General features: G+C 36.7%; 3 protein-coding genes across 5 annotated transcripts; 2 read left to right on the plus strand and 1 right to left on the minus strand.

Moving 5' to 3' along the window:
- The first annotated feature begins 962 nt into the window (after positions 1-962).
- Positions 963-4443, plus strand: LOC127254020 (probable RNA 3'-terminal phosphate cyclase-like protein). Of its 2 annotated transcripts, XM_051278883.1 has the most exons (7): positions 963-1017; positions 1162-1501; positions 1585-1734; positions 2604-2785; positions 2870-3045; positions 3150-3363; positions 4035-4443. In XM_051278883.1, the coding sequence occupies exons 2-7, from the start codon at positions 1297-1299 to the stop codon at positions 4242-4244; spliced, it is 1137 nt and encodes a 378-aa protein (XP_051134840.1). In that variant the 5' UTR covers positions 963-1017; positions 1162-1296; the 3' UTR covers positions 4245-4443. The 2 variants fall into 2 exon arrangements, with proteins under 2 accessions (XP_051134840.1, XP_051134833.1); XM_051278876.1 differs by lacking the exon at positions 963-1017 and having other exon boundaries at positions 1024-1501.
- A 304-nt stretch (positions 4444-4747) lies between these two features.
- LOC127254012 (pentatricopeptide repeat-containing protein At2g15820, chloroplastic) lies at positions 4748-7975 on the minus strand. The gene is made up of 3 exons (XM_051278864.1): positions 7409-7975; positions 5023-6879; positions 4748-4908 (listed from the first exon to the last, which is right to left on the minus strand). Exons 1-2 carry the CDS (start codon positions 7886-7888, stop codon positions 5023-5025), a joined length of 2337 nt encoding a protein of 778 aa, XP_051134821.1. The 5' UTR covers positions 7889-7975; the 3' UTR covers positions 4748-4908.
- A 1642-nt stretch (positions 7976-9617) lies between these two features.
- On the plus strand, positions 9618-13082 carry LOC127254397 (serine/threonine-protein kinase SRK2E). Of its 2 annotated transcripts, none has more exons than XM_051279490.1 (9): positions 9618-10087; positions 10307-10608; positions 11373-11447; positions 11533-11634; positions 11713-11766; positions 11839-11931; positions 12015-12107; positions 12359-12562; positions 12647-13082. In XM_051279490.1, exons 2-9 carry the CDS (start codon positions 10447-10449, stop codon positions 12941-12943), a joined length of 1080 nt encoding a protein of 359 aa, XP_051135447.1. In that variant the 5' UTR covers positions 9618-10087; positions 10307-10446; the 3' UTR covers positions 12944-13082. The 2 variants fall into 2 exon arrangements, with proteins under 2 accessions (XP_051135447.1, XP_051135453.1); XM_051279496.1 differs by having other exon boundaries at positions 9998-10013.
- Positions 13083-13190: the final 108 nt, after the last annotated feature.

Genomic DNA, 13190 nt, shown 5'->3' on the forward strand with positions numbered 1-13190 from the left:
TGTTTGTGTCATCGAAATTGCTATATTGCCGGAAATTAATAAAAATGAGGTCGTGTGATAACAAAACTTAAAAAAAAATAATAATCATAATAATAATAAATAAAATATTGATTAATTTATTAACAACAAACTTGAAATCTCATTATTTATAAAACAAGTGAAATACATATATTATAAATAAACCAAAATGCAAATAAATGAATAAACTAGTCTAGTCGATGATTTTTTATTTTTTTCCTTTTCCGCGGAAATACGGATGATAGTGTTCCAATTTGTGTGCATTATCCCAAAATAAAATGACTATGGCTTCCGCGAACAAAGTAGAAAAATATCGCCAACAGATAGAACATACTGTGAGATAAATTTTTAATTTTTTTATGAAAGAAAATAGTCTCAATAAAAATTAAAAAAATTAATTTTTTTCACTATAAAAAAATTATTAATTTTAATTTCATTATTAAAAAAAATTATTATTAAAAAATAGAGTGAGATAGGAAAAAAAAAAAAAAAAAGGAAATAGGCAGCTATGGCGGATCATGGAACCCAATTCTTCTGTAAGTTTAACTTCATGAAATTGTTGATTTGCTTATTAATTAGAAAATGGATCGAAACCCTTTCTGTAATTTATTTAATTAATTGGAATTAATGATAAAGATGAAAAAAAGAGCTGTATTTTTCAGCCGTTAATTTTTATATATGTATTGATAAAAAATAATTAAAAAAATGATTAAAATAATGGATCAAAAATTAATTTTTATAATGCGATCAAAATTGATTATTTTTGTTTTCTATTAGAATATTTTTTATTTTTTCCTTATTGTTATTATTATTAATTTTAAAAACATTGTGAACCCTGGATGTGGGCCGGTGGCCCAATAAGTAATTAAACACTATGTTGTATTAAAATGGGTCGAATCCCTCTCCCAAAAAGCCCAATGAATCAAAACAAGCTCCAGCCCTAATCTCTAATGGCAATTCTTCTCCTACTTCTTTCTTCTTCAGCCGCCTTCGTCAATGGTAAGTTCAGTTCTCGAGGATCAGAGGGACGATCAATTTGAGAATCTATCGAGAGAATTTATGTTATGTTGTTTCAATTCGACTATTCGACTGAATTTACCTGTTTTTTTTTTCGTCCTGTTTTCGTTGTAAATCGTCCAATAGCTGGCCTGATCCATACGTGAAGACGCTTATCAAATCGTTTCGGTTGCTGAAATCGTGCATTGATTTTGAATTAGCTGATTGGTTTCAGAGTGCCTTCTGTTGAGCAATTAGCAGCAAATAAATTGCAGTTAAAGGATGGGGAAAGTTCCGTACATGAGGTTGAAAGGAAGCCAGAATCTAAGGCTACGGCTTCTTCTCTCGACGCTGTCGTCGACGCCGATTCTTATCGACGACATACGCAGCGACACCGCATGGCCTGGCCTCCGCCCATACGAGGTGTCGCTCCTCCGCCTTCTCGAAAGAGTCTCCGACGACTGCGTCGTTGAGATTAATGAAACCGGTAATTGCCTAACCAAATTAGTAAAGTAGTAAACCCTAGGATAACTATAATTGCAATGTGTGAGGTTCTAATACGCGGTACAGGCACAAAGCTCAAGTACAAGCCGGGGATTGTGATGGGCGGGAGGCATATCGTTCATGACTGTGGCACGAGCAGATCCATTGGGTATTTCATGGAGCCATTGGCAGTGTTAGCTTTGTTTGGGAAGAAACCCCTCACAATCAGGCTCAAAGGTATTTTTCTACCACTGCTTACACATATATTTGGCTCCGTTTAGATGTAAATTATTTTTGAAATTCTTTGCACTTTTATAAGATTTCGGAAATAGTAAAAAGTTATATGTGATGCTATATATTTTTGAAAAGTTTGTTCTTGATAAACAGTGTCGAAAGTTCCAAAAGTATAAGCCAACATATGGTGGCTGATAATTGTGTAGGACTTAGATTAAAAGAAGATCAGGATTGGAGTTTAGTTCGAAGCTGATTTGTGTTTATATATGTCTTGGGACTTTTGGAGATGTTAGTTTGATAAAAAGAAAAAGAAAAAGATTGGTTTTGGTACCATTCAAATTTTCAAAAACAACACTTCAAATACATTTTTTTCTTACAAAATATCACATCAAATTTTTTTCTTACAAAATATCACATGAAATGCTTACCTTTTACTATTTTCAAATTTCCAAAATTCCAAAACTCGCAAATGTCTTTTGTCTAAATGGAGCTGACATTTGATGTAATGTTTTAAATATAAAAATAAGTATTTGATGTGATATATTTTGATAAATAGTACAAAGTTACTTGAGAACACACATAAAAAGAGTTTGTTTGAGAATGCATTACGTAACATTATGTTTGAAGTAACGAGCGTATGGAGAAGATTTTTGTGGTGTCGTGGTCTTTTTGATTCCGGAATGTTTATTGTTAGATTTTCTTGATGAATTTACGATGCGAGCAACTTAAAGAGATAGAAGTTGTAGCTTTTATACATTTTAGTTTGTAGTTCACCTGAGGTTTTTGCAGCAGCATGATTGAATCTTACAGCACTTAAGAATACTTAGTTTCTGGATGTTTCTATTACTAAACGGTGACTGCCTACCCCATAGGTATTACTAATGATTCCAAGGACCCATCTGTTGATACTTTTTTATCGACTACATTGCCATTACTGAAGAGGTTTGGCGGACCCTTGGAGGGGCTGCACCTTAAAATAGAGAGTCGGGGAGTGCCTCCAGAGGGCGGTGGAGAAGTTGTTCTCTCAATCCCAATCGTTCAAGATAGTTTGAAAGTAAACATTTAGATGCTCGACAAATAAAAATTCCGTCTTTGCTGGACAATGCCGTAACAAATGTTTTTGAACTCTATGGGACAGGCAATTACATGGACCGATGAAGGCATGGTGAAGAGGATTAGAGGGACGACCTTTTCAACTAAGGTGTCCGTACAATTCGAGAATACAATGATACATGCTGCTCGTGGTATTTTTAATCGGCTACTTCCGGATGTTTACATATCCACCAATCATAGAGCCGGACCGCAAGCTGGAAAGTATGCCTATTCTTTAGGGTTGCTTTTTATGTTAAATTAAAATTCTGTCGAACTGCTTTGCAGATAGGTATCAATTTTATGATTGAATTTGGCTTCAATTGCAGCTCACCGGGATATGGAATTTCATTAGTTGCCGAGACCACATCAGGCTGCTACATCTCTGCTGATACAGCAGTTTCGTATGCTCAGGGAGAGGACGAAGATGATGTTGAGAATAAGAAGAAAGATTTACGGCCCCCGGAGGAAATTGGTGAACAAATTGCATCGAACCTTCTTGGTGAGATTGAACAAGGGGGTGTTGTGGATTCAACTCATCAGGTGTGTTGCACAAGCTCAACTTTATTCTTCGATTTCATTAAGTTCATCATGATTCGATACTTGCACAATTACCTAGGAGTTTGTTTACTTGAAGTTTGACTTTATGTTTTAATTATGGATTTTTATTTTTATTTTTTTTGTTTTTTGGGAAACAGTAGTTTGTATGTGATCTTTTGTGAAAATAAATATATATTTTTACATAAAAATGTAAGAATTGCATAGTAAAGAAACTGAAACCAAAACTTCAATCAATCTTGAGTTTTTTCTTTCTTTTTTTATGGTGCGACTCTCACGATTCTATGTAAAAATATATGATATTTTTTTCACAAAATATTATACAAACACAAATCATATACATGCTTAATAGACATGATTGAGTGTTCTATTTACCCCCACAAACCTCTCAAGGTTGTGTTTGCTTATAGGTTTCTTAGGTTCTTACTATTCATTCATGTTTTTTCCCTCAAAAAGTCATGTCAAATATATATTTTTTTGATTTATTATATGACAAATAATTTTACATTCAATATTTAGCACTTGCATTTCATTGAATGAGATAGATAATAGTTCGGCGCTAATAAACAACGCAATATAGTAATATTCTTTTCTTCTTTTGTGGTAATTGTGAGATGATTTTTTTTTTTTTGTTGTGTTTGTGTGTTCGATTGTAGGGATTATTGTTCCTTCTGTGTGCATTGTGCCCACAAGATGTTTCGAAGGTTCGGGTCGGGAAGCTTGCACCCTATGGAATTGAAGTCCTTCGAAACATTAGAGATTTTCTTGGTGTGAAGTTCGACATAAAGCCAGATCCATCGACTGGAACTGTGATCCTTAAATGTGTTGGGTGTGGCCTCAAGAACCTGTCGAGAAAGGTATCTTGAGAAGCCTCAAAGCTTTTTGTAGAGCAATAGATTGAATGCTCAAAGAGGAATTTCAACTAAGGTGTGTGTAGGTCTTGCATTTGTAATTTATACATCTTTAATTATAACCAATTTTGTTGAATAGGGTATTTAAATATATTAACCTTGAATAGGCGGTGTGATAAAAATGTTGTGATTATATATTTTGGGGGTATTTTAATTTGTGTTTGTGGGTTTTGATTGTTATTTTTTAAATGAAATGGTGATTATATGTGGGGTTTTTTTTATAGATAAAATTGACATTTTTTTTAATTGAAAAGTGTAAAATTATATGGTATTGAAAACAAGATGAAACATGTTTTAGTTGTTGAGGGTATACAAGAATATTTGGCTCTGTTTAATTTTGGTATCATTTTAAAATCATTACGTGAATTATTAACTTTTTACTATTCTCAAATTTTTAGAATTCCATAAGTAAGAATATTTTTAGAATTCCATAAGTCCTTGTCTAAAAACATATGCATAAACAAACATAAATTTTTTGATCTATTAAAACTTGATAGAGACGATCTAATTAAACATACCATTTATCAACACCGGATCTCCCTCAGCTTCTCAACGCTTTTTGAGCAAAATCGCAACGAAAATCCCGACCAAAGATAGATACACAAAACCACAAGAGCACCTGAATAAATGCAGCAGCATTAGACAGAGATATCAAGCGCAATGCAGTGGTCACAAGAACATGTAATATATACATGTGAAGGACGTGTTGAAAAGGTCATTTAACGGTAGCTACCTATGCATCAACATTATCTGACGAATAGCCATCGCTGTCCCGGCTATTACTGCTGTTAACGTCATCAGTGCCTGAACTTCCATTCGTTGATATCGTGCCTGCTTCCAACAATTCTTTCAAATCTGTAAGTACATACGGTTCGATAAGTTCCCACAGCCCCATCGCATCGCTGCCAAGAAAACCCATCCAGAAAGCAGTCCCCTTCTTCTTTACGCGACAACTCAACCCTTTAGATTTGATCGTCTTTGCAATTCTCAGCACATCGTCTTTGCTGAATTTCAGCTTCAACAGTATATCTCCCGAAGATGTCCTGTAGCCCCCGTACATGTACCAATACGCAATAACCCGAGGAGTCAGCCACCGATGGATAAGGTTTGGAACTGCCGGGATACCTTTCGGCCAGAATTGATCTCCGTAGAACTTGAAACAAGGGTGAGGTATCGCTGAAAACCGGGAAGGAATTTTATCTTCGACCAGCAGTTTAAAAGCGAACCACTCGTGAAATTCGTCGTATATATGTCTCTTCAGAGATGAATGGATTTCGCAATTTTCTCTGAATACAAAATGGACTGCATGACTCTTCTTTTCCTCTTCGATTACGATCCTCAGTCCGCCCATAAGTAAGCCGATAATGATCTCTCTCTGCTCTTTCCCGAGCTTTAAGCTTACCGGTTCTTTCACTTCTTCATCGTTTACAGTTGCAATGCTTTGTAGCTTTTCCATTGACGAAGCTTCGACTTCATATTTCTTCTCTTGCATAAAACTATGTACCGTCTCCGCCTTAGCATTGTTTCCAACGGCAAGGTAGCCCCGCAATATCGCGTTGCAGGACTTAGCATCGACGCCAATTGTCTCGTCAGCGCACATTTGGTTGAAGATCTCTTCTGCCTTGTCAAGATTGTTGGTTTGCACCAAAGAATCCAAGTACAGATTGTAAATAGTCTCGTTCGGATGGCAATGCTTTAGGCACCGAAAGAAAGTTATCTCCACCTTACCGTGCAAATTTAGTTCTGCATACATACTCATCATGTCGACAAAAGATTGTGTCAAGGGCTTCATTCCACTGTTGACGAACTCTACCATGACAGACTCCGCAAGTTTTATCTCCCGAGCTTTACACAGTATCTGAATGATTCTGTAAAACAACGCAACATTGCAGGAGGTACGACCTTGGAGTTCCCTGAATATTTCCAAAGATTTCTCTGGTTTTCCATCCCTCGAATAGACGTCCATTAGATACAAATAGGCTTGAGTTGGAGGCTTCTTGGTCGAAGAAAGAATCTTTGTCCAAGTTCTTTCAGCTTCTGTAACATCACCTCCCTTAGCACAAGCCCTTAAAACCGATACAAGAATGTCTGTACTCTCTCCAAAACCGGCAGATTTCATCTCAGTTCTTAATGCGGCAATTCTCTCTTTATCTACTGTGTCTTGATAACTATGCAGCCATATAAGCCCGCCGTAAATATCACTGTGTACTTTAAGGCCACAAGCAGTCAGATTGTGAAAGATGAACTCAGCTTGTCTCAGATGATGTTTAGAAGATAGTCCTGTTTTCGCTACGAGGGCCCTAAAAAGAGAGTTGTGCAAGCTCAGGCGAGGCTTGTATCCGCCCAAATGGATCATTTTATTGTAAATACTGCAGGCTTCGTCTAGGCAACTCGAAGGAGATGAGCTAAGGTAGGCAACAATCAAAATATGAAATGTGGACTCATTAGGGACTCGACCTTGGTTAATTATATCATCAAATATCTCACGGCATTTCAAGTGTTTCCGCTCCTTACCCATGTAATCCGCTAATTTGGTTGCAAGTGCAAAATCGAAACAGAACCATCGTTGGTGCATCATCCATTTGTACACCTAAACAATGCAAATTGTAGATTGTTACAATTGTAGATGAGATTATATCAAGCAGAGTATCTGGTGATTCAATTCTTTGAGACTAAGATTGATATTAGGATCAATTTGTAACCTAAGAATTGTTGCACAGCTATCTGAGTTGCCAAAAAATGGACTCCAATCAGCAATATATGTAAAACAAAATTGGAAGAAAAAACACAAAAACACGTAAATGAAAGAGGAAAGCAGTCCTACTTCTAGCCAAATTTCTTCTTTTAACGAGTGTGATTTTCTCCTTAAAGGATTTCATGGAGAATCCAATTAAATTCTTTGGTAATAGCTTCAAACAAGCCATCGATGATACCAGAAAATTGTAAAAGCAGTAGCAATTTCAAGTAATTCAGGATTTAAGATTGAATAAGATTAGGTTATGGACATAGTAATCTACCTCTTCTTCCACTTGATTAGTTCAACAAATTGTGCAAAGACAGGAGAAATAGTTATGAATATCATCAGCCGAGAAAAAATCCATGAGGTATGTAGAACTCACCCTAAACGCGGACTCGTTTTCGCGAATCCGCATGCAATGGACGGCGATATAAGTGCAATCATCTTGCCTAATCCACTTGCGCTGGGCATTGAGGACACGAATAAATGTACCTGACCTGTGCGCCGGAAGCTCCTTGCACAGCCACGCCAATCTGGACCTCCGCCACTGGTCAGGCAGCTCCTCCAGCTCCTTCACCTCCACAGACGGCGTTTCAAAGCGTTTCAACTCGGTCAGGTCGAACGGCTCGTCAAAACTGTGCTGCTTCCATTTATAAAAATCAGATTCATTTTCCTTTTCCTCTTCTATTCTGTGCGATACTGATGCTCCCGCCGACGAGGAAGATGCAGCGATTGAGAGGGCGACTTTCAGGTACGGTGCCGAGGCGAGGGAAATGCGACATCGGCGGCGGTGGAAGGAGCAGGAATTGTTATCCTGAAGACTTATTATTTGACTATTGGTGCAATTCAAGCTCAGAAGCATCGCTCAGGCGAAGAATCGCGGCGGCGGCGGAGGAGAAACTGGTGGCTCTCCGACGGGTAACCACCTATCGACTTTTTCTGTCGAAGATTTGGACTAACGGATAATAAATGGGCTGGGCTAGTTTTCCGACATATCTTATTGGGCATTTAAATTCAACTCTAGGCCCAGTATTAACCGTACTTAAAAAATAATTATTTATAATTAAAATATATTAATTTTATAGAGAGATGTACTTTTGAATGTAGATAAAAATATTTTTTTTAAAAAAATATTAATAGAAAAATTTTGAGTGAGTTTTAAAATATATATAATGTTATATGTTATATAATTAATTAAGTTAAATTATATTTGTTAAGTATATTTTGATTTAGTAAATTTTATTAAAAATATATATATATATATATATATCAATTGTTACGAAACAACAAAAATAAAAATTGTGTTCATTGTACCCGGACGAAAGAAGTATATAAATTAATTTGTCCGCCTTAATTGGCATGAAGCTTTAGGTATTGTGTAATCAGTATATTAATAAAAATAATTACGATATAATAAAAATAATTATAAATTAAAATTAAAATATCTAAATAATTTAATTAATTTTAAAAATTATAAATTATGAAATCTTTAAATATAATTAAAATGTATAATAATATTTCTAAAGAAACAAATTATAGGGCCGAAATGAAAAGAACTGACAAAATTATACTGGATGGATGAATATATACTTTACTCATTAAAAAGTAAATAATTCAATATAATTTTTTATATCATTAATACATTTTGTTTTTCAATATAATAGTAATAATAATAAATTGAAATTAAAGTATTAAACAACGCAGATTTATATATTTCCTCCTTGTAGTATAATAGATGGATGAATAAACAATTTTATCTTTAACCGAGCTAAAATTAATTATAATATTATTGAAATAATGATTGAAATATAAGAATTTTGTATATTTATGTAAAGACTACTATTACAAAATAGATATTCCCCCGTTGCATATATTTTGGGTGTGTTTGTTTGGGGGTTTGGATTTTGAGTTGGAATTTGAATAGTAAAAATTTTGAATTTGAATAGTTGTATGATGTGATATAAATAGGGTTTGATGTGATGTTTTGAATGTAAAATTAATTTTTAGTATAATATAAAAAATGAAAAATAGGTGTTTGATTTGATATTTTTGGGGGGAAAAAATTAGATGAATAGTGAAAATCCACCAAAATCCTTCAAACAAACACACCCTTTGAGCACTGGGTAACTAAGAAATATACGAATAAAAATAATTATAAATTAAATTTAAAATTAAAATAAATAAATAATTTAATTAAGATAAAAAAATTATAAAATTTAAAATATAATTAAAAAATAATTATGTTTTAAAAAAATTATTATTATTATTATTATTATATAAGACTGACGAAAGTAAAAAATATAGACAAATTAATTGATATAATAGGCAAAATTGTGACCACCACAATTCACAAATTGGAATTGGGAATAATGTAAAAATAAAAACAAACACAACGTCAGAAGATGAAAAAGAAGAAAGTGTAGTGTCATCAATAAAAAGAAAAAGTGTAGTGTCGAAAATGGCGAAGTAATTAATTAATACTCAGATGAGATTAGGGTTTGTAATTGCGAGCTCAACTGAAATTGGGGGAAACTAAAGATAGAGAATTATCACTATTAATTATCGATGAATTGAAATCCCCTCATCCTCCTCGATTGACGAGACGAGAATTATCGATCATCTGCTCTGTTGCTGCGGTCTGCTGCTCTGGCAAAGTCCAATTATGGAAAGATCCCATCCCACCCCCATCCATGTTGCTTCAGGCTTGGGAAAACCCCACCCCACCCACCTCCTTTCGGAAAGAATCCATGGCCATGTGTCAGTCAATTTTCAATTCCGCAGAGCCTGCAGCTTCGATTCACGAGCGCACCGTCCTACTCAATTTCTCTCTCTGTCGCTCGCAATAAAGTAATCACAGTGAGAGAGGGTTGGGTGGGAGTGAGTGAGTGACGCCACGGACGCCATTTTTGCTATTTCTGTGCAGTCTGCAGCCGCAAATTGAATGCCAAATAATTGGTGGGTGACGTGTTGTTTGTGGTGATGAGGAGGTAGGGTGGGTGGGTGGTGGTTTCATCGCGGTGGTGGTTTCTTCACGGGCGCCCAATCCCCCAATTCAATCCATGTCTATCTCTAAATCTTCTGATCTAATCTCATTTCCTTGCTTGCTTGATTGATTGATTGCTTCGCTCACCTAAAACTTGAATTCATTATATCATTCATCGCGTCTTTGCTTCGTGACTCGTTTCCTCGCCACGTGAAGCTGCTGCAGCTTTTTCCCCCTCCTTTTTGTTTGATGAATTTTAATTTATTCTGGTTTTGGTGGTTTTGATTTTTTTATTAGGTTTGGTTTGTTGGATTCCACCGAACCTCTGGTCAGGATGGGAGCTGCTTGAAGTTGAGCTTGATTGATTGGTTGAGGGGTTCCAGGGCTTCCTTCCTTCCTCCTTTCCTTGTATTTTGGGGATTTCGAGTTTGCTGCTCATGGATCGATCGGCGGGCATGGATTTGCCGATCATGCACGACAGCGATCGGTATGAGCTCGTTAAGGACATTGGCTCCGGCAATTTTGGGGTTGCTCGTCTCATGAGAGATCGCCAGACCAATGAACTCGTTGCTGTTAAGTACATCGAGAGGGGCGAGAAGGTACGTACGTAACTAATTTCTACTGTTTGCATATCGATTGATTGAACATCGAGTTTCGTTTCGTGTTCGTCTGCTCTGCACGAATTTGATCTCTGACTGCAATAAGAGTGCATTAGTTCTGGTTTTGGTTTTGCTCTGTCGACTTGGTTTTCATGTTTTTGTAGTGGTTCTAGTCTTCGAAGCTTTACTTAATTCTACTGCTGCTTCATCTTTGTTTGATCGATCTATCGTCTTCTGTCTGGAATATTCGATTGAATTGTACAATTCAAGGCTATGTTTGTTCTATCTAACTGTCACTGTCGTCTCCTCTCTGAAATATCCATTGAATTATGCAGCTCAAAGCTCTGTCTAATCTCTGTCTGTTCGATCGAATCAAGCAACTCAAGACTATGTTTGATCTATCATCTCCTCCTCTGTGAAATATTCGATTGAATTATGCTATGAAAAAGTTTGATTATTATGCAAATCAAGGCTCTGTATGATCTATCATACCCTGCTTGAATTGTTCGATTGAATTTTGCAACTCGAGGCAATATTTGACTATGTTTGATCTTACCTGCTTGAAGTATGTGATTGAACTATGCAACTCAGGGCTATGTTTGATCTATCGGCCGCTGTCGAAATTGTTATATTGAATTATGCAACTCAAGGATATGTTTGATCTCTCGTCGCCTGTCTGAAACATGCGCGATTGAATTATGCATTACACTAATTTGGCTTTCGATGATTCGCCTATGTGCTGTAATTACTCTTGCATTGTGTAGATTGACGAGAACGTGCAGCGCGAAATCATTAACCACAGATCGCTCCGCCATCCGAACATTGTCAGATTTAAGGAGGTCATAATCTGTTCTTGAAATCATTCGACATTTCTCAGCACTCTGAACCTTAACAATATATATGCATATGTATCAATGATTGTAGGTTATACTTACGCCGACGCATTTAGCGATCGTGATGGAATACGCATCCGGTGGAGAGCTTTTCGAACGGATTTGCAATGCAGGGCGATTCAGCGAGGATGAGGTACTACTACTCGTTTTTCCACCGTCTCGCTATTTTCCAGACATTCAAATCATCGAATATGTATTCGTGTTTTTTCAGGCAAGGTTTTTCTTCCAGCAGCTCATTTCGGGGGTCAGCTACTGTCATGCGATGGTAATAATCGATCGATCAAAATTTTTTTAGCGACCGACGCTCTTTTCCTAACATTTTATTTCTATTTCGAAGCAAATCTGCCACCGGGATTTGAAACTGGAGAACACATTGTTGGATGGAAGCCCCGCGCCCCGTCTTAAAATTTGCGACTTCGGGTACTCTAAGGTACAACGAATTCGAACGCTTTAGTTTTCGATCATTTTTTTCCATTCCAAATGTGCCTTGCGTGACGTACTTGTCGGTTTCAGTCTTCGGTGCTTCACTCACAACCAAAGTCGACAGTCGGTACGCCTGCATATATCGCCCCGGAAGTGTTGCTTAAGAAGGAATACGACGGGAAGGTAATTCTATCCCGTTTCTATTCGAAAATAGATTCGAGAGTACGTAGATTATATTTATATTATACTTTTTTCATCCGGCTCTAAAAATTATATATATTTTTTAAGTGTTTAACTTTGAATTTAATTATTATATCAAACGAAAATATAAAGATATTTTTAATGTTAAGTATAAAAGATAAATGTAACTTTAGAAGCGGACAGAAGAAGTATATGACTCGATTCTACAAATTTTTATCGCATTTCTTGTCTAGATCGCCGACGTTTGGTCCTGCGGAGTAACGCTATACGTAATGTTGGTCGGGGCGTATCCCTTCGAGGATCCGGAAGAGCCCAAAAACTTCCGGAAAACGATCCAGCGAATCCTGAACGTCCAATACTCGATCCCCGATTACGTCCACATATCCCCGGAGTGTCGTCACTTGATTTCCCGTATATTCGTTGCTGACCCGGCAAAGGTATGTTGAGAAAAAAACCTTTATTACCCGCGGCACGTGTAATTTTTACGTAACTTCGACTACTCCGTGCTATGTCCGATATAGAGAATAACGATCCCGGAAATAAAGATCCACGAGTGGTTCAAAAAGAACCTTCCGGCGGATCTGATGGACGAGAGCAGCGCCAACAGCCAATTCGAAGAGCCGGCGGACCAGCCGATGCAGAGCGACGAGGAGATAATGCAGATAATAACGGAGGCGACGATCCCGCCGGCGGGATCGAACAGTCATAACCAGTGCCTGACGGGGAGTCTTGACATCGACGACGACATGGACGAGGACTTGGAGAGTGATCCGGAGCTCGACATGGACAGCAGCGGAGAGATAGTCTACGCCATGTGAACAACAACACGGCCGTGTTGGTACGTTGCTCCCCTCCCGTGTTGTTTGTTCGATTTCGATTTGCATTAGAGAACACAGCATGAAAATGTAATTTGATGATCACTTAAGGTTATTTATAATTTAAGTGTGTGTTGTGTTTTGTTTTCTTTACCAGAAACTAACTAATAAATTGAGGGGTGGATAACTTATGGCATGAGATCAATCATTATTATAATTTAAGTGTGTGTTGTGTTTTGTTTTCTTATAT

This window comes from Andrographis paniculata, unplaced genomic scaffold (genome assembly GCF_009805555.1).
Source record: "Andrographis paniculata isolate CXL003 unplaced genomic scaffold, ASM980555v1 Contig12END, whole genome shotgun sequence".
Classification (NCBI taxonomy): domain Eukaryota; kingdom Viridiplantae; phylum Streptophyta; class Magnoliopsida; order Lamiales; family Acanthaceae; genus Andrographis; species Andrographis paniculata.

Coding starts and splice junctions, on each gene's coding strand:
- LOC127254020 (XM_051278883.1), top strand. CDS start 1,297: ATGGGGAAAGTTCCGTACATGAGGTTGAAAGGAAGCCAGAATCTAAGG. Junction 1,735..2,603: donor CCTCACAATCAGGCTCAAAG/GTATTTTTCTAC, acceptor CCTACCCCATAG/GTATTACTAATGATTCCAAG. Junction 3,046..3,149: donor GCCGGACCGCAAGCTGGAAA/GTATGCCTATTC, acceptor CTTCAATTGCAG/CTCACCGGGATATGGAATTT.
- LOC127254012 (XM_051278864.1), bottom strand. CDS start 7,888: ATGCTTCTGAGCTTGAATTGCACCAATAGTCAAATAATAAGTCTTCAG. Junction 6,880..7,408: donor AAAACGAGTCCGCGTTTAGG/GTGAGTTCTACA, acceptor TGCATTGTTTAG/GTGTACAAATGGATGATGCA.
- LOC127254397 (XM_051279490.1), top strand. CDS start 10,447: ATGGATCGATCGGCGGGCATGGATTTGCCGATCATGCACGACAGCGAT. Junction 10,609..11,372: donor ACATCGAGAGGGGCGAGAAG/GTACGTACGTAA, acceptor TGCATTGTGTAG/ATTGACGAGAACGTGCAGCG. Junction 11,767..11,838: donor TCAGCTACTGTCATGCGATG/GTAATAATCGAT, acceptor TCTATTTCGAAG/CAAATCTGCCACCGGGATTT.